The sequence below is a fragment of the Miniopterus natalensis genome, chromosome 13, assembly GCF_054644295.1.
Source record: "Miniopterus natalensis isolate mMinNat1 chromosome 13, mMinNat1.hap1, whole genome shotgun sequence".
NCBI classification, from domain to species: domain Eukaryota; kingdom Metazoa; phylum Chordata; class Mammalia; order Chiroptera; family Miniopteridae; genus Miniopterus; species Miniopterus natalensis.
The window spans coordinates 10,684,871-10,709,587 of NC_142093.1; the positions used below are offsets into that span (position 1 = coordinate 10,684,871).

Consider the following 24,717-nt stretch of genomic DNA (forward strand, 5'->3'; position numbering starts at 1 on the left):
CCAGATCAGTTACCAGAGGGTTTTCTGAGATGCACAAAAGAGCACAAATTTACGTTTAAAGCAGAAAAGAGGGACAAAAGAGGCAAGGGGCTGGGAAAGGCAACAGTTAAACAGTAAACAAAGATGCCTATCTATATTTTGGAGGACTTTTCTTTTTCAAAGTTATTACTGGTATCTAGTCTACCTATTATTTAAAGTGTGCCATTTTAATATAACTGTCTTAGTTTTAAAAATTGTGTATGGTTGGTTTTTCAGTGTATGCAAACTATTTTATTTTTGCAAAAAAGGAAGTTATTTAGAAGGTTATTCAACTTAAAAGTTATCTGAGTTATTTAAAAGAAAGTAAACTTAAAAAAAAAGAAATAAAGAATGGAATATACTCATTAAGCAGAAAGCTTGACTTCAGGAAAAGCACCCATCATGCTTCCAGTCTGGACTGTATGCTTGAGGTGGTCAAGTCAAAATTGCTGAGACAATGTTTTGCGAAGTGAATAAATTCTGAAGCATGAAGCTATAAAACTCACATCAAGATCCCTTCTCAGTTCCACATGAGAGGGGACCAAAGAAGCATGACAAATGCAGTGTACCATCTCAGGTAGGTGGCTGGGGGGGGGGGGGGGGAAGGAGGAGACACTGCCATAAAGGACAGTATTATGGTACTGGCTAAAATGCAATATTACCTATATAATAGTATTGTGTCAATATAAAATTTCCTGAATTTGATCTCTGTATTGCGGTTATGTAAGATAATGTCCTCATTCTTAAGAAATACAAGTAAAGGTCCAGGATGTCTGCACTTAATCTCAAATTGTCGGGGGGGAGGGTTGGGGAATTAATAAAGCAAGGGGTGGCAAAATATTAATTGGTGACTTTTTGTGAAGGGTATGTGGGACTTCTTTATATTATTCTTGTAATTCTTATTTTTCAAAATAAAAAGTTTAAAAAACACATGCCTTCTCAGATTCTCTCTCATCCCATCCATATCCATCCAACATAAATTCCTCCACCTGTTGTAAACTTCAACTGCAGAAATTTTCTAAGCACAAAATAACCCTTACAAAGCAGAAGCCCCACTACCACTTTCTTCCAGCAGAGGGCGCGGGAGTAGTAGTTTTTGAGCCTGGCTTCCTTGCTGGAAGCCACACCTGGAAGCTTTGAAAAAAATTAGTCTGGGGAACAGCCCAAGATCCTTTAAGTCAGACTCTTTGGAGCCCAACTTACAGGTGATTCTAGTTTCAGCCAGAACAGAGAATCTCTGCATTAGATACTACTGTGGGTCTCTACCTAGATTGGAAAGATAGATTTTAAGTCCAAAGTGACACCACTGAAAAGCCTACTTGTGAACTTGCCACTTACAAACCTGCTTAGTGTCACCTTGGGTAGGATCAGCCTTTCAGAAAGTAGTCAAATGAAGCAGGCATCTGATGCTCCAGTGAGAAGCTACAGACCTATACAGCTAGCTTCCCAACCCAGCTTTGGGGAGACTCCTGCCATACCCTGGCATTAATATTTTTAGAATAGAGAGAGCAAAGAATCTCTGGGGAGTGCATTGGCATTTGGCCTCCCAAATACCTCTCTATACAGATTTTCAATTAAGGGACAGTGAGTGATCTAGCTGAGTGAGGCAGTCACTCTGGAGGGTTTGAATATCCAGCCTTGTTCTTCATGGTCACCAGCAGGGGGAGCTACACACTCAGCCAATGGACACAAACTGTACCTAAGGGCTAGGCTGTAGAAACAGGTGGAAATGCTGAATCACCGAGCTGAGTGAGGCTATAAAGATTGGATCACACCTCTATCATTTCTTGATCTAGTTACTTCTCTGTATTCCTCACTGGACTTGAGAGCTGACCATGTCTAATTTACCTTCTGGGCAGAGTCTCCCACAGTGCCCAACACACAGAAAGGCAAATATTAACTACTGTTGCTGCTTTTGCCACCAGACTGGCCAAATGTTAGCATTCACTGGGATTGCCAAGAGGCTGAGATGCTCTTCCTCCCCTCCTCAGGTCCCTCACAGTGTATTTTCTGCATCCCAGGCCAAGGAGGCACTTTGTTTTTGTCAGGACACCCTTCATGGAGACCCCTACGCTAGGTCCTGAGAAAGCCATCCTCCCACTGCATCCCCCCCAACCCTCCCCACTGGACCCTGGCCATCTCCAACCTGGGTGGGCCTGTAAGTCCCTAGGCCCAGAGGGGGAGCTGCATGAGACTCACACTCCGGCTGGCACGAGGGGCTGGAACTTCCACTGCTCCTCCTCGCAGTCCAGGAACAGTCTGTTCATGATCTTGTTCTTCTCCTCGGGGGGGATGAAGTTCTCGATAATTAGGTACCTGGGATCGGAAAGGAGGTAGAGATGAGGAAGTGGGGAGTGAGACACCACACGTATAGATGAAGTGGAAGGGTCAGAAGGAAGAAGCAAAGAGGCAGAGGAAACACAGGTGGAGACATCAAAAAGTTGGGGGAGGGGATCCCAATAGAAATAATAGACCTTGAAAGTCACTTCTAATGCAGAGTGCCGGCTCGAGGCTGACCGGGTCCTTTTGGCCAGCCCCCAGCATGCGCTCTGGGGGTTCATCAAATGCAGGCTGAGGAGAGGAGGAGGAAACAGAGAAGGCAGGAGAAATTCCAGAGCCTGGGCCTCTCCCTCATCCCTCAGCCACGTGATTCCTAAGACAAACGGACTCATGGGTGACAGGTGGAGCGAGGCCTTCAGGAAGAAGATACTGTCAGGGAGAAGCCTGGGGCCCGAGGGATGGCTATGGGCCAGGACTGGGAAGAGGAGGGAGCCTACTTGAGCTTGAGTTCCCGGGTCTGCTCGTTCTGCGCCTCCTCCAGGTCCTGCCGCACTCGGATGTACTCATCATGCTGGTCCTGGATCTCCGCCTTCACCGCCTGCAGCTTGGCGTAGAGCTGGGTGGGGACAGGTGCAGCTCAGAGGCCACCCAGCTTGGGCCCTGATGGCTGCAGGCTCAAGGTCCACCAGCTCAGCACAGGATGGGGCCAGAGCCTGGTCTGAATCTCCCTCCTGCGGCCCCAACACGAGTCAGGGCAAGTACCCAAAGGCTACCTGGTCCCTCCTACACTGTGGCCTGTTACCTGCTTTCTCTGGCTTCTGTCAGCAGTGTGGGATGTTCACACTGGAAGGGGCTCCAGGGACCTTTTGGTTCAACACCCTCTTTTTATAGGTGAGGAAACTCAGGCACAGACTTGCTCAAGGTCACACAACTAGTTAATAGAAGAGCCAGAATCAGGGCCCAAGTCCGGGGCTCAGGGAGTGGAGGGGGCCTAAGCCAGTTTGGAAGGCAAACCATCCCACTCCTGCCTCTCTAGGAGCTCTCAAAAGTGGAGGTGTGGCTCGGCCAGTGTGGCTCAGCGGTTGAGCATCGACCTGTGATCCAGGAGACTGCGGTTAGATTCCCGGTCAGGGCACATGCCTGGGTTGCAGGCTCGATCCCCTGTCGGGGGTGTGCAGGAGGCAGCTGATCAATGACTCTCTCATCAATAATGTTTCTCTCTCTCTCCCCCTCCCCTTTCCTCTCTGAAATCAATAAAGATATATATTTTTTAAAAAAAGTAGGGGGATGAAGGGGAGCACTGACCCTGCTGTGCCACTTTTAACCACTGAGGAGTGTGTCCCTGGAAACTGCCACTGTGACTGGGCTCTGCCTGGCTGCTCTGGGGCAGCCATATCGGCAACCCTAGGAGCTCTCCAGGTTCTTCCCAGAATCCAGGCCAAAACTTGCTGCTTCCTGCCCTCCACCCTCGCCTCCTGTACACGCTGCTCCTCGGCCACTGACTTTGCAGACACCCTCACCCCTCCACAAGCCCTCAAGGGCCCTGTGTCTCCTTCCTGGAGCTGTCCTAGGCTCAGGTCTCCTCAGGCCCCCTCACCCTTCCCCTGGCCCTGCTCCAGGCTATCCAAACTGTGACTCACCAGTAACACTGTAACGGGGGAAGTTACCCGGGCCGGGAATAATGAGGACAGTCACCCTGGAGGCCGGAAGTGACAGTGTTCCCAGCCTATCAGGCCTAGGCTGGCCCAGGAGCAAAGGCTCTGTTCCACCCAGCACCAAGCCCTGCCTTCCCCACTCCCCGCCCCAGCAGCCCAGGCAATGTAACAGGGGTTCAGCAGTTCAAGCAAAGTGGGGAAGAGGCACTAGAAGACACTCCCCCTTGGGCAGGTGACTGTCTTGGACAGAGGTCGCTAGGCCTGCACACACCTTGACCCCGTCCGGCTGTGGCATCTCACCTTCTTGAGTTTCTTAGTCTTGACCTCCACCTCCTGCTGCAGAGATGTGTAGGTGCCCCGGAGCTCCATGGTCTCCTCATCTCGGAGCATCATCTCCTGCTGCATCTCCCGCTCGCGGCGTTTCTAGGCCAGTGCAGGGCACAGGGGCTCAGAGCGGCAGCACATACGGGGAGGGCCAAGGGAGCTCACGGACAGGCTCACTCTGCCTCTCATGGGACCTGGCTTTACTCTGGCCACGGCTGCCCGAGGAAGAAGGGAGCATCCCGTGGCCCACATCCATCGCTCCCACCCCACCCTCCGTGGAGCCTCCCTGAACCTTATCCTCAGCTCCTATGGCCATGCCTTTACTAGGCACTGCCCACGTGGATGAACACCCCAGCCCTGGCACATCCAGAGGTGTCAACCACTTATACAGATGTCCCTCATACGGCCTCCCAGCTGCCTCACCATCTCACCATGCGGTATTACAGTTTACTGGTAAGGCCAACAAATTGTGGCTCATGATGATTCAGGACATAGTCATACAGGTGGCAAAGAACTTGCGCCCTGGCAGAAGACTCAAGAACTCGGACCAGGAGGTGTGGAGGCTGACACTGTGGAGAGCCACCTCCTTTCTCTCAACCACCAGCTAGCAGTGCCCCTGGGCTGGTGCACCCATGGGATCCAGGGCAGCATGTCTTAGGTTCTCAGCACTTCCAGGGATCCTGAGTCTCTGATGGCTTACTGCTCGATGCCCCTCAGACATGACCTCAAGGCCATGCGTCCCCAGGGACCTGAAGCCCCAGCCCTACCTGCTCTGCAATCTCCTGCCTCTTCAGTTCCAACATCTTTTGCTGCTCGTTGGTGTGATCCATGATGTTTCTGCCCCCGATGAGCAGCTTGCTCTCCATGGCCTGGGGACACAGAGAGGTTTAGAGACACACTTTTCAAAAGGCCACAGGACTCCCAGATTGAGAGGTTTTGTTTCCCTACTTTCTGTAGTCCTTCCAGGAAGGGACATAAGATGTGTCCCAGACAGGGCCTTGTGGCCCTCAACAAGAAGGAAGTTTTCCCCCCTAGTCCCTTGGGCTCTAGCACAAGGCTCCTATTGTCGGCAGGACCATTAGGTAAGAAAAAGAAAGGGAATCCCTTAGGGAATGCAGGGCACCTGATCTGTTTGCTTTGGATCCAGATGGAAGGTGGTTCACATGCCTGGGAGGGGGTGTTGATGGCAACCTAATCTTGGCAATCAGCACCCAGCTGGTGTTCCAGGAGGGGGAGACAGAAGATAGTTACTGGGCGGCCCAGCCATTTGGCTGACTGTCTCCTGACTCAGAAAGAGGGCTCTCAACACAGGCAACAGAAAAGAGTCTAGTGGTAGGCTGGAAAGCAGAAGAAAGGCCAAAGGGAGAAGACTCTGTAACACTAAGGGGCACACTGGGCCCCAGAGGCACATGAGCTTTGGAGATGGCCAGACAGACCTGGGTTCTACCCACCAACTGCAAAGCCTCGGCCAACTTACCCCCTTCAGTTCTCACATCTAATATTGGAACCGAGCCCAGCTCGTGTGGCTCAGTGGTTGAGTGTTGACCCATGAAACAAGACGTCACCGGTTTGATACCCAGTCAGGGCACATACCCAGGTTGTGGGATCGATCCCCAATGGGGGGCATGCAGGAGGCAGCGGATTGATGTTTCTCCTTCATTGGTGTTTCTATCTCTCTATTCCTCTCCTTTCCTCTCTCTCTAAAAATCAATAAAATCATTAAAAAAAATAATAATAATATAGGAACCTAATATGACCCAGGATGGCTAGCAAACATTTGCTGAGCACTATTTGCTAGGGCCCTTAACAGACATTATCTGTCCTCACCCTAAGAGAGAGGTACTATTGCTCTCCCTCTTTAAAGAATTTTTTGGCCTGGCTGGGCGTGGCTCAGTGGTTGAGCATCGACCTAGGATCCAGGAATCAGGGTTCGATTCCCGGTCAGGGCACATGCCCAGGTTGCGGGCTCAATCCCCAACTGGGGCCGTGCAGGAGGCAGCCGATCAATGACTCTCTCATCATTGATGTTTCTCTCTCTCTCTCCCTCTCTCTTCCTCTCTCTGAAATCAATACATACTTAAAAAAAAAAAAGATGATTCTCTCATCATTGATGTTTCTCTATCTCTCTCCCTCTCCCTTCCTCTCTCTGAAATCAATATTTATTTTAAAAAAGAGAATTTTTAAAAATTGATTTTATTTATTTTTTTAATATATCTTTATTGATTTCAGAGAGAGGAAAGGAGAGAGAGACAGAAACATCAATGATGAGAAAGTCATTGATCAAGCCCGCAACCCGGGCATGTGCCCTGACTGGGAATCGAACCCCGATTGCCTGGATCCCAGGTCGACGCTCAACCACTGAGCCACGCCCGGCAGGGCTAAATTGATTTTAGAGAGAGAGAGCAGTGGGGGAGAGAGAAACATCAATCCATCAGCTGCCTCCTGCACGGCAACCCCCCACACCAGGGATCGAGCCAGAAACTAGGGCATGTGCCCTGAGGGAATGGAACCAGTGTTAGGAGGAGCCACAGCCACACTGGCCAGGGCTACTCTCCCTCTTTAACAAAGGAAGAAATTTAGAGAAACCAGCCTAAGGTCATGGAGATAGTTAACAAACCTACCACCCCAGTCTCACTGTGGCAGCTCCTGGCCCAGTGCTTGGCACAGACATTCCATAGGTGCCTGCTGAATCTGAAGCATAAATGAAACAGATTTGTGTAAACTGTGTAAACTGTGACTACATGAAATGCACTGTCACTATTGCCAATCAGAGGGTGCTGCCCCAGGGCACTCTAGCTGTTCTCTGATTTCATCCTAGGCTTCCTGGAAGGTTGAAATCACCTTGAGCCACCAGGAGAAATTGGCTGCCTCCCCGCTGGAATTTTTCCCAGTGGAACCCGCTGAGCTGCCTGAGGGCTCTCAAAGCAGGGGATGCTGTCAAAGGGGACCCCTGCGCCACCTGTGAGAGGCCCATCACTGGGGACATAGCAGGACAGGGGTTAAGGGTGCTTTTGGGAGGTCAGAGGTTGGACTCGGTGAAAGTGCCAGAGGACACTGGGCAAAGTTGGGCCAGTTAGAGCAGCCCCACGCAGCCTTGAGGCCAAGGAGAGCGGCTGCAGAGAAAGGCACCCTCCAGTGGCTGCCTGTCCTCACTGCCACACCACAGCCACCTGCTACACTTGAACCTCCCCCAGGCCTTGCTTGGGGTTAATATCTCACCATTCACCCCACCACAGATCACAGACCTGAACTCATCCTAGACTCCTTTTCACTCAAGGTAAGTGAGCAATTCCTTACATTTTGTGTCCTAGGCACCTTACCCACCTCACCCTAGCGCCCGCCCCTGCATCTCACACGCCTCCCAAAATCTGGCCAGTCATTAAATCCCACCACTGTCTTCTTGGTGAGGCTCACACACCATTCTGTTCTTTTCATCCTCATGAAATACCTGCTGATTGCACTGTGATCTTCAGGACTCACCTGGGTCACTTCCATGAGCTAGTCACTGCCTCAATTTCCCCTTCCATCCATCTCCACATGATACTCAGAGGAGCCACCAAAAACACAAGTCTGAGTGTGCCTCGCCTCTGCTGCAAACTGTTATCTACTTACAGAATAAGCCCCCAAGTCTGCAGCAGTTCCAGGCCCATGGGCTGCCCTAGCTTCCCAGTCTCCTCTTACTACTTACTCTCTCTTCCCCACTGTGTGCTCTGCACTCCAGTTCACCCCAAAGGAACCCCCTAGGATGAGTGCTGTGCCTTTTCACAGTGCTGGCCTTCTCTTCCCACCCCATGTCCACCTGCAAAACCGCTACTTCTCCTGCAAGACACAGCTTGAGCATCTTGGGACTTTTTCTCTGATTTCTTCCAATGTGCACATTTCCTCCTTTGGGCAGCCTCAATAACCAGGACACATCCCTGGTGTTCTGCCACAACATCCCACTATTTGTTTACATCCTGCCTCCCCTGAGAGCTCAGTGTCAAGGGCTTAACACAGTGTGCTAGGCACACAGTGCTCAATCAATGTTTGATGACCTGAAAGGAATCCTTGGGGTTGTCCCAGCTGGGGGTTTCAGATCCTGCCTCTGGGCTCTCTCATCCCAGCTTCTCCTCTTTCAATTGAACAACCCACACTCACTGCTGCAGAGAAAAAGGGCAGAGCAGCACCTGGGCTGCTGGAACACCTGGTAGGAGGGATGGGCTGGGGGTGAGGAGAGAGGAGAGAAGGCACAAGGAAGCCAACTAGTGCTGTGGGCCGTGGATGACTGGTCCCTCTAACTACCATGGAATGGAGTCTTGAGGGACCACCTCATTCTGGAACACACTTGTCCACTCCAGCCCTGAGTCCTTGCACTTCCCTTGGCATTTTATGTAATCCAGTGCTCTTCACTTTTTGCTATCCAATAAAAGACACTAGTTCTCAGACTCGGTTACATATCAGAATCACCGGTGAGCTTTTAAAACTCCCAGTACCAGGCCCATCGCATTATCTCGGTCCCTTCCACTCATGGCTGTGAAAACTCCTAGGCCAGGTGCTCTAGAGGAGACCCCAGTAAGGAAGGTACAGGCAGCAACAGTAGATGCCCTACTGTTTCCTGCCTGATTTAAAGACTGGAGACTAGGGTGGGCTGACAAACACAGGACAAGCAACCAACCAGAAGAAAACCATTTTCTTTGTACCTACTACACAGGGGTGTATCACATCTAATCCTCAATAACCCTGTAAGCACTGGGTCTCAAACTTCCATGTATATCAGAATCATCTTTTGAAAGGCCCAGTGCCCAGGCTACACTCCACTGCCAGTTAAATTGGGATGGAGGAGAGAGGGCAGGTGGTAAGGTTCAAGCATTGGTGGTTCTGAACAGTTCTCAGGTGATATCATTGTGCAGTCAAATTTGAGAATTGCTGCTTTTTGAGGTCTCCTGAATCAGCATTACTTGGGAGCTTGCTGAAATGCAGACTCTCAGGTCCTACCAGACGTAGTGAATCAGAAACTGCATTGTAATAAGATCCCAGGTGACTTTAAGGGGCATATTAGCACCATTATTTTTCCAATGAAAGTTCAGAGAGGTTAAGTTATCCATCCAAGGTCACATCATGGCCATTAAATATAAATGGAGAATCCAGACCCAGGTTGGCCTGGCTCCAAAGCCCATGCTCTTTCTACTGCAGACATTGTGCCAAATGCATCAGGAAGCAGAATCTGCTAAAAGAAAAGCAACATGCTTCCAGGAAGAGAACATCATATCTGACTAATCTCCAAGGTCATTACTGTACATGTGGAAGCCTGTGGCCAGAATTTTAGAGGTAAAATGCTCCTGGTAAGGTTCTTCTTCAGAGGTTATTCAAAGTTACAGGGTAGGTGAGAACAAGAAGAAAGGGAAGTACTTTCTCATAACAGAAAGGTAGATTAGCAAAAGGAAACAGAAATGAACAGGAATCTTTCGAGATGCAAAAAAGTTCAAATGTTGAATGCTGGGACTGATGCCACTGGAAAGTGTGCATGGTGAAATACCCAATTTCACAGCTGCTCCCAAATCCTTCCTGGTGGTAAAGCACAAAAGAATCTCTAGGCTGGGTGAGCTGACAAAAAATGGCAGGTGAGCTTCAATTACAGTTTTACATTTTGGGAAAAAGTACTCCTAGCTCTACTCATTAAATGATAGCTACAAGCAATCAGTTATAAACCAAAACGGGCGGGTGAGGAGAGAGTCAATCTCTATAGTTCCCAGAAGACATTGGCTTAATATGCTGTCACAGCTAAAAAAGCCAATAGCATCTGGCCAGCCACCATCGTGAAGGCTTTTTAGAGACAAAACAAAAATCATTCTATCCTAATATAAAACCATGATGCAGCTGAATCTGGAGTACTGTGCACAGCTCCCTCCCTGCATCTCCGGGGACACGAAGGAGAGAGAAGATCCAGAGAAAGGCAGCTAAAACCATTCAGAGCAGGGCTATTCTAAGAGACTTTAAAAAATAGGACTCTTTACTCTGCAGAGACAAAGGAAGGTTAAGAGGATCGGCCTGGAAACTACACAATCAACACAGGTGTAAAAAGCAAAGACCCAGACTTTTCCAATCAATCCTGGTACACAGAGTAAGAGCTTATATCTTGAGTTTTTAGAGTAATTAAAGGGAAGTTCTACTGTTTATAGAAGGTAATAAATTTATGAAATCTGACATCTCAGGAACATGAAGTTAAATACTTAACAGTTTATTAAGGAATTCTGGGGACATATTTTTAACCTTTTTTGTCTTCCTCTCCTTTCAAGGGGGAAAAAAAAAAGCACTAACATCAAAATAATGAGAAAAGACTTCACATTTTTCTCATCATAGCTAATCAGCTTCTGTTATTTTCCCTGTTTTTCTCCAGATTTTTTCGCATCTGTAGACATGGTATAAATACAAGCGTATGTCCTGCTATTTCCACTTTGTCAAATATCTCAAGCATTGTCTGTTACTCCCATAATGTTTATGATTATAAGTTTAATGATTACAAAATATTTAAAGTGGGTCATTTATAATATATTTAATTGACATCCATTATAAGATTATTGGTTTACGATGTTTGCAATAAACACCCTTCTGCATATAATTTTTTGCTTTTTTAGATGACTTTCTTAGAAGGAGATTTCAGGAATGGATAAAGGGTTATAAACATTTCGAGTATCTTAGAACATACCGTCAAGTTACCTTTCTAATGGTTTATACCACTTAAACTACTGCCAGCAATAATGGAATCACTTTTATTAGACTATCATATGCATGAAGTATTATCATTGTTTTTAAATTGTCTATAATAACAGATGTAAAATTGAGCCTCCTCATTTATTTTATATTTCACAATATACCTCTTTATGCTTTTTGGGGGTGACTTTTAAGTGAGGAGGTAGACCTCTGATTCAAAACAATTATTTATTCAACCTCCACATTTTTTAGCTACCCATACCTAGTCCTATGTTCTCCTCATTCCAAATTCTGCCTGGCAGTGTCCAAATCGGTTCAAGAACTGGCTGATCAACCCATCTGGACATCATGAGGCAGAATTTGAGCTGCTAATCAGGCCTGGAATTTGATGCATCAGCCAAGACTACCAGGCCCCCAAGTTCCTTCCAACCCTCCTCTTACCCCCATCCCCAGGACATGATTCCCAGGACTGGGTTCTGTGTTGGCTCTTGCTAATTCACCTTCCTTACGGACCTCCTCCTTGGACCCGGAACTCTGCTTCAGGATCTCTCATTCTGGCTGAGCCCTGGGCTCCATGAAAAGTCCTGGACGATGCCTGACCACCCCTAATCACCCCATTCTGTTTGGCCATTGCCCCTGTGCTTCTCTGCCTGCCCCGCAGAGAAAATGGGTCTGAAAATGAGTCTGCCTTATCAGTTACTCGCCAAGTCTTGCCCACTTGCCCAGCCCACACTATCGGCCAGGCCTGCCTGACAGAACCTGTATTGTGCTAGAGGAGGGGGCTGGCTCTGGCACGAAATCTGCGGGTGGGCCTCAATCCAGGCGCAAGGTCTCGGCCCCCTCCTCCCCAGTCTCAGCTCATGCTGTCTGCTTCACCCCCCACCCCCCCCTCTGAAACATGTCACTCACAAGTTTCAATTCTTTACTTAGAAACCGGCTTTTCCCCCTTGCTTTTGTTTTTTATTTTCCCTATTTCTTTGAGGACACCAGTGGCCAACTCCTTTTCCTCAGAGATCCGTGTCCTTAACTATCACCTATGGAGGGCAGGGAAGGACATGAATGCCTCCGGTGCCTAGGCCCACTTCAGGCTGGGGGGGCACTAGGCAGAAGGGCTGGGAATATGGGCTTCCTAGTCCCCGGGAAGGGTTCTCTGGAGCTCTGAGCTGCCAGAGTTACTGCTGCCTTTGTGATTCCTCAGACAAAGTAGTACAGGTGGGTGAAAATTGTGGATAGAGCTGGGTTTGGTCCTACTGGTTCTAAATACATCCAGCGTAGCTCAAAGTCCAGCAGAGGCTGTGGGGGCAGAAGAGACAGGGTAGGAGCTCCAGGGCACCATGGTCTGACTCTGGAAAGAGCGATACAAATCACAGGCAAACTGAGCTGACGTCAGGGAATCATCAACCCCAACCCCCCTGGCTTTACTGATGAGGAAACTGAGGCCCAGATATGGAGTATTCTAAGCCCAGAGTTCATAATCAAGGAATCTTTCAGTGTATTTGCTCCTTATTAACTATGTACGTTCCAGATAATTTCCCAATTTGATCAGAGTCTTGATTCCAGGTGTTAGAGGCGGGTCAGTTGCTATGACAATTAACAGCCAACATCACCATAGGGACCATGTCCGCTGGCAGACATAGTGTGGGATATTCAGAGGCCCACCTCTTCCTATTCCAGAAGTAACTGGAGTATAAAACCAGAAGGCAGAAAAAGGAGACCACAGTACTCATTAAGTGCTGATCCAGAAAGCCAGAATGGAGACAGCCAGGCCCAGCCAGCCACTCTTCCGAGAAGATACCATCAAGTATAATTTTACAAGGACAGAGAAGCCAAAGGGGCTCTGCCCTGCCACTGCCAGCTAGCTAATCTATGACATTTTACAGGAGACAGGAATCTCAGATGTACCTTGCCATGTGCCTGCAACTGGGCTAGGTCCCTTTTACATTAATCATCCTATTTAATCGTCAATAAAACCTTGAGATAACGAGTATGATCCCCACCTGACATAAAAAACTCAGGTTCAGACAGGTGAAGTGACCTGCTCAAGGTTAAGGTGCTAATAAATGGTAGAAGTGATATTTGAACACCAGCCTCCTAATTCTACATCCAGTGCCCTTTTCCTTCTTCCACAGCTTTCTCCCAGGTTCAAGCAGGAAGGTGCCTTGGAGAGAAGCAGCATCTGATATTTGCACCTTTGCCAACTCAGGAACCATCAGAAAAGCTCAGAGCACCTTTCCATTATGAAAGGACATAAAGAGTGTTGGCCAAGACAGCCTGTGTCCTGGTCACACTCTGCCACCCTGTTTGCTACAAAATCTAAGGCATTAGCCCCTGAACTTCAGTTTTCTCGTCTGTAATATGGGGAGAACCCGCACTACCTTGCAGGCTTTGGGTGAGAAGGGTGAAAGTACTTAGTAAACGATAAAGTAATCAAACATCAGTGGTTACTTGCTGTTTCAGTATCTGATTGACATTTACACATCACTCATCACAAAGAGCAAAACAAAACAAAACAATTAGTGCAAGTCTCTTAGGAAATACAGCTAATCCTGCTATCACAGACCTATTTCTCCTTTGGTGGCTTCCTGGTTGTGAAACTTGAGAAGCCAGCAATAAGGGAAGAAGAAATGAAAGAGACAATGGTGAAGGGAAGAACAGTGTTATTTTCCGTGATTCTCTGCCCTGGGATTGGACACAAATCAGGAGACTAAGGCTGAATTTCCTGCCTAGAGACTCCTTGGATGGCTCAGAAGACAACAATGATTGGTCTTTCAAATGCTAAGCATTCTCTCATCAAGAAGACAGAAGAGTTAGAAATCAGGAAACAAGGGCTGGAGAGTGCAGTGAGCTGGACTCTACTCCAGCCTCATACTGGACAGGCAGGGTGTGGATGCCCAGAGTGCTTCAGGTCACCTTGGAGAAAAGCAGGAAGAAAAAAGCCAGCCCCTCTACTTCAGTCCTGACCTTCATCTTTCTCCCCTAATACCCCTGCTTACTTGTGGCATTCTAGAGGGTTTTGCTTCAGCACCGGGGATGCAAGTCCAGTCAGACAATACAAAGCTACAGTGTCAGAACTGGATGAGACTCAAGGATGCACAAAGTACAGACTCAGCATTTTACAGGGTCCAGAGGGCTTAGGTGGGTAGTCGTGGCTCATACAGCCTCCAGCTGGCAGAAGATGCTCAGTGACTCCTCCAGCCCTCACTGCCTCTCATTCAGGCAGATCTCAAAATCCTGGGCTCCTGACACACTGCTTCCAAGGTGAATCAGCAAATGGTGCAGAAAGCAAGGAAACATCTATTGATTATTATTTTTTTAAATATATTTTTATTGATTTCAGAGAGAGGAAGGGAGAGATAGAAACATCAATGATGAACGAGTGTCATTGATCAGCTGTCTCCTGCACATCCCCTGCCAGAGATGGAGCCAGCAACCCGGGCATGTGCCCTGAATGGGAATCAAACCCGATCTCCTGGATCATAGGTCGATGCTCAACTGCGAAACCTTACCAGCCACGCTCTATTGATTATTTTTTACAGTCCCTGGGAGGGGCACTAACTTGTTCAAGGCCACAGGATTACCAATTACTGGGTATCGTTGAGTATTATTATCAACTCTGGATTTCCCTCAATTATTCATTACCTTTAAGCCAATCTTCCAATCAGGTGTGAACACATTTGTTTTTACGTTTTCTCTCTTAAAACATTTAGATCAGTTTTTTGTTTAATTAACAAAGTAATATATGCTTGTCATAAAAAAAGTAAAAGTAAAAAAAGATATAAAGTAAAATATAAAAGTATCCCTCCCTACTGAAATCCTTAGAGATAACTACTATTAGTGAGTTCCTGTGATTTCTTCCAGAAACTTTAATTTAAAAACAAAGTTAACTAGCCCTAGCCAGTTTGGCTCAGTCTTTAGAGCATCGGCCCATGGACTGAAGGGTCCCGGGGTTGATTCTGGCAAAGTGCATGTACCTTGGTTGCAGGCTCAATCCCCAGCTCCAGTCAGGGCGTGTGTGAGGCAACAAATTGATGTGTCTCTCTCACATCGATGTTTCTCTCCTTCTCTCTCTCTCCCTCTCTCTCTTTCTCTCTTTCCCCCCCTTCCACTCTCTGAAAAGTAATGGAAAAAATATCCTCAGGTGAGGATTAAAAAATAAATTAAAAGATGTCATTAAAAAAATAAAAACAAAGTTAACTATATCTACTGATTTATGTTATTGGCCCTGGGTACTCCAAAAGATTTGTTGGTTATAGGAATGAGTGGCGCTCGGCTGAGGTCAGAGGCTGGGGGCTTGCATCATACAGAAAAACAGATAAGGTAGGCAAGAGCTCCCATTGGGGCCTATTAGCCAGGGATTTGGCACAAATCCTTCCTTTCTGAGTTGGTAGTACAGTGTGGATGTTAAGACCATAGGCTTTTGGCATAGGCCCATATTCTGGCCCCAACACTTCCTAGGCATGTGATGTGGGTTGTTCTTTTCTTAATGTGCCTCAGTGTTCTCATTTGTCACATGGAGATTAAAATAGTACTACTTCATGTACTATTATGAGGATTGAAGAAAACAATGCACATAACAGAACAGAGTGCTTGGCCTTCAACATGCACTAAAGAAATCGTAGCTATCATTATTATAACTACTGTTGTTATTATTATTCTGCTGGCCCACCTCGAGGAGAAAGCCTGAATTACCTAGTGCTATAGAAACACTTTAACACAGGGCCTGGTACTCCTTCTGTTAAGTACGTCTGGGAGGAAAGGGAGACAATTAGAAAGTAATTCTTTAGTCTGACCAGGAGTTAATGCCCAGAAATGTCTCTGGATATTAAAAATTCTAGATACATCAGCCCAGCCGGGCGTGGCTCAGTGGTTGAGCATCGACCTAGGATCCAGGTGATCGGGGTGCGGTTCCCGGTCAGGGCACATACCCGGGTTGTGGGCTCGATCAATGACTCCCTCTAGATACATCAAACCACAAGTGCAGGTGCCCTACAAGCTATGAGCACAGGGATCTGCCTTGCACTGCCTGCAAGGCTGAGGATCTGTGGGAAGAACCATTCTCTTATCCATTCACACAGGCCACCTGGTTCAGCAGCTCTCAGAAGTGCCCCAGGCTGGCCAGGCCCGCAGGGGTGCCCTTCTATAGCTGAATTCCAGGCCCTTCCTCCTAGTCCTGTGTACAATGAAAACATTATCACAGATACTTTATCCAATCTCGTGCAATCCGTTGGCTGAAAATGACTAAGGGCAATATGATAATAAACTCCTCCAGCCAACACACATCAAGAAAAACCTAACACTCGACCAAAAGGCCTACTGAGCTTCCCCATAACTTGAAGCCCAGAACCTCTATGGAAATGTATTAGTTTTATATACCTCCTGCTGGCTGAATCTCTACAAAATGCCCCCAGCTTACAATTCTGTTAACTGATCACACCACCACGGATAGGAAGGAATATAGGTCACTGCTTCCATCGATGCCAAGAGGCCATGGACTCTGACCCAGATCCCAGACCCAGCTTGGGGCACCAATCACTTATTATCATGAAGCTTCTCTCAAGGATGGTGAGTGACTGCAATGGGGTAGGGGTGCACACAGTCCCTGATCACCCAGCCCCATAAAATTCACAGTGTCTAGCATGGGGCTGGTATCCTTGGGGACATGCAGATAGAACCAGACCAGCTTGGGAAAATTAGATGCCCTCTATATTATTGGGGAGTCTCTGGAAACTGGGTACAGCCCTATTTGGAGAATAATATCAAGATCAGGGCAGTGGAACGACATGGGATATTTAACTCTCTCCTCTACAGTAGGGTCTCTCCCAATTGGGGTTTCTTCTCCCCAGTAACCCTACTGTGCACCTCTTTACCCACTCTCTCCTTTCTCTTAGACTCTCTGACTCCATTTCTGTCTCCCTTCTTCACTGCCTCCCTCCCATTTCTTTCCTGTCTTTCCCCTCATTTTCTTCTCTTCTTCGCGTTGTCTTTCTCTAACTGGCCACGATAGAAAGCTGAGAAAATATCTTTTATTATTGGTTGAATTCATACATAAAATGTAAACCCTCTAATTTTAATTTTCAAAACAATGAAACATTTTATGTTTTACTCTAGAAAATGTTATCTTCACGATGAAGGACTTTTAAGATGAGAGAACTCTGGCAATCATCCAGCTCAATGGCTTTTCTGATACACGAATCCCTTTAGAGCACCTCTGACATTCAGTTTCTCCTTGAACACTTCCAGAGAGGGGAGCCCAATTCTGTTAAACAGCACAATTCTGTTAAAAAGTTCTTTATATGGAGCTGAATCTACTCCCATAATTCCCTGATCACCAAGGATACAAAAACAGTGCAATCAGCAGAAGGGCAGTAAGGCACGTTACAGTCAAAGGATAGGGGTAGACCAGTTGGCTGTGAGGTTCTCCTATTGGAGTAGCTCACTTGGGCAGGAAGGTTGAAGAGATATATTGTAGTCAGACTCTGGTAGGCCTTGAATGCCAAACTAAAATGCGATGTGTCTGACATATGAAGAAGGTGGCCAAGTGAAAACATTCATTAGGTAGTTGTAGATAACACTAATGAACACTTACATGCCAGGAACTATGCAAAGTGCTTTAACACCAATTATCTCATTTAATGCTTTCAATAGCACTATGACATAGGTATTAGTATTATCCCATTTTATAGATGAAGAAACTGAGGTCTCAGAACTAATAAGTCACTAAACTCAGGCCTGCTTGACTCTGATGCCTGTGCTCTGAATATAGCACTCCAAAAAATAAGGTCAGCAGAGAGACCAGGACAGGAGACCTCAATTTGGGAGTCACTTACATAGAGGGAGAGAATGTTAACATAGGTCTCTTTCAAGCCCTGTTCTTCTAAAGATGAGCCCCCAATCTCTATTTCCAGTCTTGTGCTTGCTCCTAAACTCCACTGATGTATCATCAGCTGTCCACTGGATTTTGCTACCTCAAATTTAACATGTCTACATCAGCTCCTGTCATTTTTCACCACCTTCCCAACAACTAGTTCCCAGCCTGATATTCCTAATTCCTTAAGCATAAAAGAAGATAAAATTTTGTGTCAAACCAACCTGGGCTCAACTAGAAGTGCCATATACAAACCATGAGGTCTTGGGCAAGTTATTGAACCTTAATGAGTCTCAGTTTTCTCATCTAGGAAGTGGAAACAGTCACAAGACCTTTCTTGGAAGGTGCTTGTGGGGATTAAATGAGACAATCTATATATAACATATAGTATAGTGTTTGGCACCTAGCAAATGTTAGGTAAGTGGGATTATTGTTGCTATTACTGTTGTTTCTAAGGTTTAAAACTCCCTCGCTTACATACCCATTTATGGTTAATTCCGATCCTGAAAGGTGGGAGGAAAGGAGATAAAAAGGAGATAAAAAGTCAATCAGTTTGTGTTCCCTGCAGTGACCTCATCCCTCTGACTTCTGGGCTGCAGGGTCCCTTCCACACCCACCACAGAGAGAGTTGGGCTCTAGCCAAGACCCCCTGTTCTCCCTCCAGGTCTCCTTACTTGGGATCAACAAGCAGTGTTGCTGTTTCTACCTCTTCCACTCTCTTCAGTTTGAGTCTGCATTTTGTGTCATCTATAGCCCTTGCCTCCCCCAAACACCCTCCTTTCCCTCAAAGTATCTAGAATCAGGGTATTAGAAATTGTCTGTCCAATCCCTCAAGACTGGTTTAAAATTAAAAGTCATTTAAAAGAATATTCTTGCACAATTAAATCTGAGTAAGGTAGGCCTTCTCCCAACCTACCTGCATCCAACAGGAGTCACTGCAGTAGGGGAACTGTCCACAAACATTTGCATTTTTACTGTGCAGAGCGAACCTCAGTGCAGGTCTGTCTGGGACTTTGACTACTCTCCTCCCTCACAGGCCTAGTCGGCTATCCAGCACGCCCCCCCCGCCCCCCCCCCCTGCAGACGATATACATAAATACATAAATATGGATGGCTAATGATGGATGGTAAACGGCACTGATCACAATCACAAACTCTCACACATCTGCACAGCTTAACATCCCCTGAGGCCCACTGTAAATATAAAAGGAGAGATGAAAGGAGACTCTAGGGAGACAGGCTTGGTGTTTGTACACACTGAGGGGACAGCAAAGAGAACGGGAACCCTGGAGGTGGCAGGCAGGAAAAGCAGGCAAGGCAGACTGTTAGATGAGTCAAAGAGAATGAATGAGGGCACTGGGTCGCATCAGTTACTGCTTAGCTGCCCCCAGAGGGTAATGTGAAGTGAAAGAAGGTAATGGGGGGAGGCAAGAAGGGGAGTTGATGCCATCACTCAGAAAGTGGGAACCTGCTCAGCTCATTTCCAGAAGGGACCTGGGCTCTTGCCTTCTGATCTGGTCTCGCCTCTGGTCTCCTCAATCTGTCTTGCCTGGCTCTGCTCCCAGGGCTTCAGGGTTATGGCAAAGCAACTGGGATGGCACAGGAAGGAAGGAGTTAAGCCAACAACAAAGATGTCAGTCCTGGAGATCACTGGACCCCTGCTTGGCAGACAGAAGCCACCCGGGGCTGCTAATGCCCTCAATTTATTTGGTGCTTTCAACATATTTCAAATGCCCTCACACTAATGATCTCATTTAGTCTTCAGCACAACCCTGTGAAATAGGCAGGCCTGGGATTATCTCTAACATGTTCCTCCCCTCTTTACCCTGTGGATCCCTCAAGAGCCCTCAAATTGTTTCCCCCATAGAAACATCCAACATAGGGGCTATAAAGAGGTCCTCTCACTAGGCTCCATTCCCGGCTTGCTTGTCACTGTCTGTCCTGGGCTGGGTCTGACGATAAGTCACAGGATATGGAATCATTCCCCTACTGGAATTTCCCAGGCTTCCCTCCCCTTTGCTTATATCTGAAAGCCTGGCACACAATGACCATTTCACCCACTCCCCAGAGAGCTATGTCAGACTTCTCATTAGGCGAATGGAAACCTGAGGCCTAGAGAGGGAAAGGCCTTTGCCCTGAGTCACACAGTGAGCAAACATGGAGGGCTTCGTGATGACTTAGAAAGAACACAGGACTGGGGAAATCAGAAACCTGGGTTCCAGTCCTGGCTCCGCCCCTTATCAGCTGAAGTCACCAGTCACTCAACCTCCCCAGCCTTGGTTTTCATTAACTATGGAATGGAAATAACACTCATCTCTGGGGCTTGCTGGGAAGATTGTAAGAGATGAAGATGTCAAGGTGTTATATAAAAATGCATTACTCTGATTATCAAGAAGCATAGGTAACATCAGGATTATAGAGTAATGGAAAGAGGCTGGGCCAAACATACAGTTCAGCTCTCCTTAACTCACCTATATGGCTCTGGGGAAGTCCTGGCCTCGGTTTTCCAAGGCCCATGCCAGCTCTAAGACAGGGTTCTGAGGGCTATGCCTCTGGTTCAAGAATTCTGGCATCTTTACTGTCCTGATCTCTTTACTGTCCTATTACCTGTGCCCCACATTGCCTTAGATCCAAGAATCTTATTGAGGGAGCCAGTCAGTCACCAACAGTGGGAGATTGGTGTCTTTGTTCCAGCCCCTTTACCCATTTCCTCAGGGCTAAAGTGTGCTTCTGCACTCTCTTAGCCTCAGTTGCCTCTCAGCCTTAAGGACAAGGCGGGGGTGGGAAGGGGAGTGAGGGCTATGGCAGGTGGGGGTGCTCTTGGTAGTGAAACAAATGACAGATTGCCCATGTAAGATTTCCCAGTGGAATGCACCAGATTGCCTGGATTCCCTTTCTCCTAGGGAGAGTTGACTCTAACTATCCTACCTTTAACATCCTGCTTCTTCCAGGATGGCCCCAAATGTGCCAGGCCCCTGATCCTTTCTTTGAGGAAGCAGCTCAGCATGACCCTTGCTGAGCTCACAGAGGTGAATTAAATACTAAATGTGCAATGCTACAGCCCCTGGTACAGCAGCACATCCCAAAACACAGACAATGGCATCCAGCTTGTCTGTCACCCTCCCAGAGGCTCCAGCTCTCCCTTTCCAGGCTGGGCTTCCCTGATCCCAGACCACACTCCTGAAAATGCATAAGAAATAGCAATGTTTTGCTCTCCCCTGGAAGTGATCAGCTCATGAGTCCCTGTGTCCTTCCTCCAACCTCCAGTGTTGAGGGCTCCAGGGACCTAAAAAGGCCAGGAACATTGAGTTATGGCATCTGTAGTGCTAAAATCTAGCAGGTCAGTGGCAGGCCAGGTAGGGGCCTCTTTAGCTTAGCCTAGCCCCCACCTAAGGCCTGGAGGCTCCCATGGGAACAGCTCAGGAAGGACACTCGGGCCTGATATCTCCCAGGGCAATGGAGAATTTGCTCTTACTGAGATGAGGCCTTGGCTTGAGGGCCAGTTGATTTGCTTCTCAGATTAATACAAGTCAAAGAATTAGCAGGTTGGAAGAGCCTCAGAAACCACTCAGGCCAACCCTCTATTTTACAAAAAGAGAAATTGAGGCTTGAGGAAAATAAGAAGCCACTTCACAAGATCTTTCAATGAGCTGTAGAATAGCTAGGCCTAGACTCCAGGTCTCTAGTATAGAAGCCAGTGCTCTTTCCACCCCCTGTGTGATCCCCCAAATCTCCTTCTTAATGATGCTGTGTAATGGGGCTTGCCCTGCAAGGGCCCAGTGGACCTCATTTACAGGGAGCAGAATGCATACATAGTTCCGCCTTGCCATCCAAGAACTGAAAGAGCATGAGGCCCAAGGGTTCCCACTCAGTTCTGCCACTTCATAAGATGGTACTTTGGTCATGTCCCTTCTCTGAGCCTTAGTTCCTCACCTGTAAAATGGGGATTTAAGAACCAGTTCCCCAGATGGCTACTGTAAGGATCAAATGAGATCATGTATGTGGGGCATTTTGTAAACTGTGAAGTGCTATCCAAATGTCAGATATAATTAAAATGGTGTGAGGTTTGAAGGTGCGGCAGAGGAAGGAGGTCACAGGTGAGGGGGCTGTGCAAGAGGGAGAACCCACAACCAAATGAGGCTGAGGACCTGCCTGGCCATCCCATGGACCTGACTGATTCCAGGCGTTTAGCAGAGACTGACACGCAGCAGGTCAGACCAGCCCAAGCTCATTGGCTTGAGAGACTGCCTGCCTGCTTTGTGTGTGTGTGTGCATCCGTCCTCCTAGGTGCTCCTGGGAGGCTAGGCAGGAATTTGCCTGGCTTTTCCAGGGGAGTATGTGGCAGGAGGGCAGTGTATGGTGCTGGGAAAGGACACCTTGCTTCAGGCCAGCTCACAGACCCACAAAGAAAAGCCTGCCAGCTCAGATCCCTCTGGGGACCTCTGGATGCCCCTGCTTCCTCTGGGGCTCTTACCTTGTACTTGGCTGCGAGCAGCTCTGTGGCTTGCTGCTCACGCCGCAGGTCTTCCAGCATCTTCTCCTTCTCCTCCAGCAGCTTCTGCTTCTCTTCGCTCACCAGGCTCCGGTCATCCTGGATGGCCGCCTTCTCCTCCTCCAGCCGCTCCTTCTGCTCCTGCAGGTAATTCTCCATGTTCTTGTCCAAGGCCGACTCCAGGATGGGCTGGGGTGGCCGGTGGTTGTTGTTGTTGTCGTCCTCCTCTTCAGCCACCCAGGCCTCGATCACGGGCCCCTCCGGGTAGCCGGCTGGGGCGGACGTGGCCTTCTTCCTACGGCTGCTCTTCCTCCGGAGCCGCTTCCCTAGCATCCCCTTCTTCTCCAGCTGGGCCTTCAGGCGGGCGATCTCCTCCTGGAATTCCCTCAGCAGTGTGTCCTTAGGGTCCTCGTTCACCCGGGGCTTGTTCTTGATGTTTTTGGCCCGGTTGGCAAAGCGCAGGGTAGAGAGGCTCTCATCATAGCTGTGAGAAGCTGGCCCCAGTGTGGCCACCATAATGGTCTTGGCATTCCCCCCGAGAGAGTCCTGGAGCAGCCGGGTCAGCTTGGAGTCCCGGTAGGGAATATGGGTGCTCCTGTTGCCCGCCAAAGCAGCGATCACGTTGCCCAGGGCAGACAGTGAGAGGTTGATTTTGGAGGCTTCCTTAGGCCTCTCTCCACCACCACCGCCCCCTCCACCGCCGCCACTACCTGTGGACTGCGTGGTAGCCCCTCCAGCTGTGTTGGGGCCCACCTTATTCTGCCTCTCACTACCAGCCAGGTCCACCAGGTTGAGCTTGCCCACACGGATGTGGTCCTGGCCATCTGAGCCACGCTCGCTGCACTCCACAGTGATGACGAAGATGGCGTGGGAGCGGGAGCTGACCTCATTCATGTGTGTGCTGCCCACTGCCCGGGTCTGGTTCCCCAGGTTCATCACATGCTCGATCTCCTTGACATTCTTGGTGACAAAGGAGGAGAGATCCTTGATGTAGACACCGGTCTCTGGATTTTCCTTCAGCTCCAGCCTCTTGCCAGGCTCCTTGGAGAGCAGGTCTCGAATCTCCTCCTGGTAGATCTCCAGGTAGGAGGCCCGGACCAGGTACTGCTGGTTCTGGGAGCGTGAGATGTGGGTGAAAATGTGCTCAAAGGCATTAGGGATGACCCCACGCAGCTCGGGCTCCACCCAAGTCCCTTGCATGGTGTAGGTCTTACCGGTGCCCGTCTGGCCATAGGCAAACACCGTGCCATTGAAGCCCTGAAGCACTGAGTCTACCAGGGGCCTCACAGTTTCATCATACAAGTCTGCCTGCTTGGAGCTGGCATCATATACGGCATCAAAGGTGAAGGTCTTGGGCAGCTCCCCCAGGGCAGCACGTGGGTTCCGCAGGGTCACCTGGCCCAGTTTCACGTCCATGGTCAGGATTTGCTCGTGACCCGCAGCCTCCTCCTTCCGGCTGAGGGGGCGGCACCGGGCCACCACCTTCAGGGCCTCGCTGGCCTTGGTTTTACTGGCCATCTTGCTTCTGTCCTTCCTGCCCCACTGCCCCCTCCGTAGCCTGGGCGGTCCTGCGGTCCTCCCTAGGTCGGTATCAGCGGGGCAGGGCCAGCCCCCCGGCGCCGCTCCTCAATCCGCATGCAGCCTCCTAGGGTGGGGATGCTGGGAGGTGGCCCTGGCGCTGCTGCAGTCCGGGCCTCCTCCGCTCTCTGGTCCTCGCTGCACCGGTTGGACACAGAGAATTAGGCAGAACCCCCGGGCAGCCGCGGGAGCCGTGGTGGCCGAAAGGCAGTGCCCGGAGCCTGCCCCATGCTGGGGCAGAGGAGCCCGGCTGTAAACAGCTCCGGCAACAATGAGATAAAGGAAGAGGAAAATGGGATGGGGGTGGGCGGCAGAGCTGTCGTCCCCGCCTCCTCCTCCCCCACTAGGGACCCATGGCGGGGGCTGCAGGTCCTGGCGGCCGGGGTCTCGGCCCTCCTGAGGGCAGAGGCTCACCTGGAGTCCTCCTCCCCAGCTCGGGGATCATTCATTGCAGCCAGCGCTGCCGCTGCCGCCGCCGCCTCTGCCTCCGCCTTCCCCGCCGCCGCCGGAGAATGAGAGAAAAACAGACGGGGATGGGGCGGAGCGGCGGCGAGAGTGATGCTGCCGCCGCGCTGCGGCCCCGGCTAAGCCTCCCGGCTGGGGTGGGGCAAGGGGCGGGGCCGCGGGCCCGGAGCCGCCAGCCCGCCGCGGCCCGCGCTCGGGGAAAAGGGGTGCATGGCCGACCGGGACCCCGCAGACCCCTCCGGAACGACCGACTGCGGCGCCGACTCAGGTCCCGCGCCCACCGGGCGGGGAGCAGCGCAGCCACCGCCCGCCGTCACCCCACTAAGCCCGAGCATGCTGGGAGTTGTAGT

The 24,717-nt window shown here is 49.2% G+C and overlaps 1 protein-coding gene across 2 annotated transcripts in view; it reads right to left on the reverse strand.

Annotated features, from left to right (window-relative positions):
• Window positions 1–24,492, reverse strand: part of KIF3C (kinesin family member 3C) — a 35,561-nt gene extending 11,069 nt beyond the window's left edge. For both annotated transcript variants that reach the window (XM_016209178.2, XM_016209169.2), the window contains exons 1-5: window positions 22,307–24,492; window positions 5,045–5,146; window positions 4,254–4,376; window positions 2,796–2,914; window positions 2,218–2,334 (exon numbers count right to left, since the gene is read on the reverse strand). In XM_016209178.2, coding sequence (XP_016064664.1) covers window positions 2,218–2,334; window positions 2,796–2,914; window positions 4,254–4,376; window positions 5,045–5,146; window positions 22,307–23,842 — 1,997 coding nt within the window. In that variant the 5' untranslated portion in view covers window positions 23,843–24,492. The remainder of the gene's footprint in view (window positions 1–2,217; window positions 2,335–2,795; window positions 2,915–4,253; window positions 4,377–5,044; window positions 5,147–22,306) is intronic.
• Window positions 24,493–24,717: the final 225 nt, after the last annotated feature.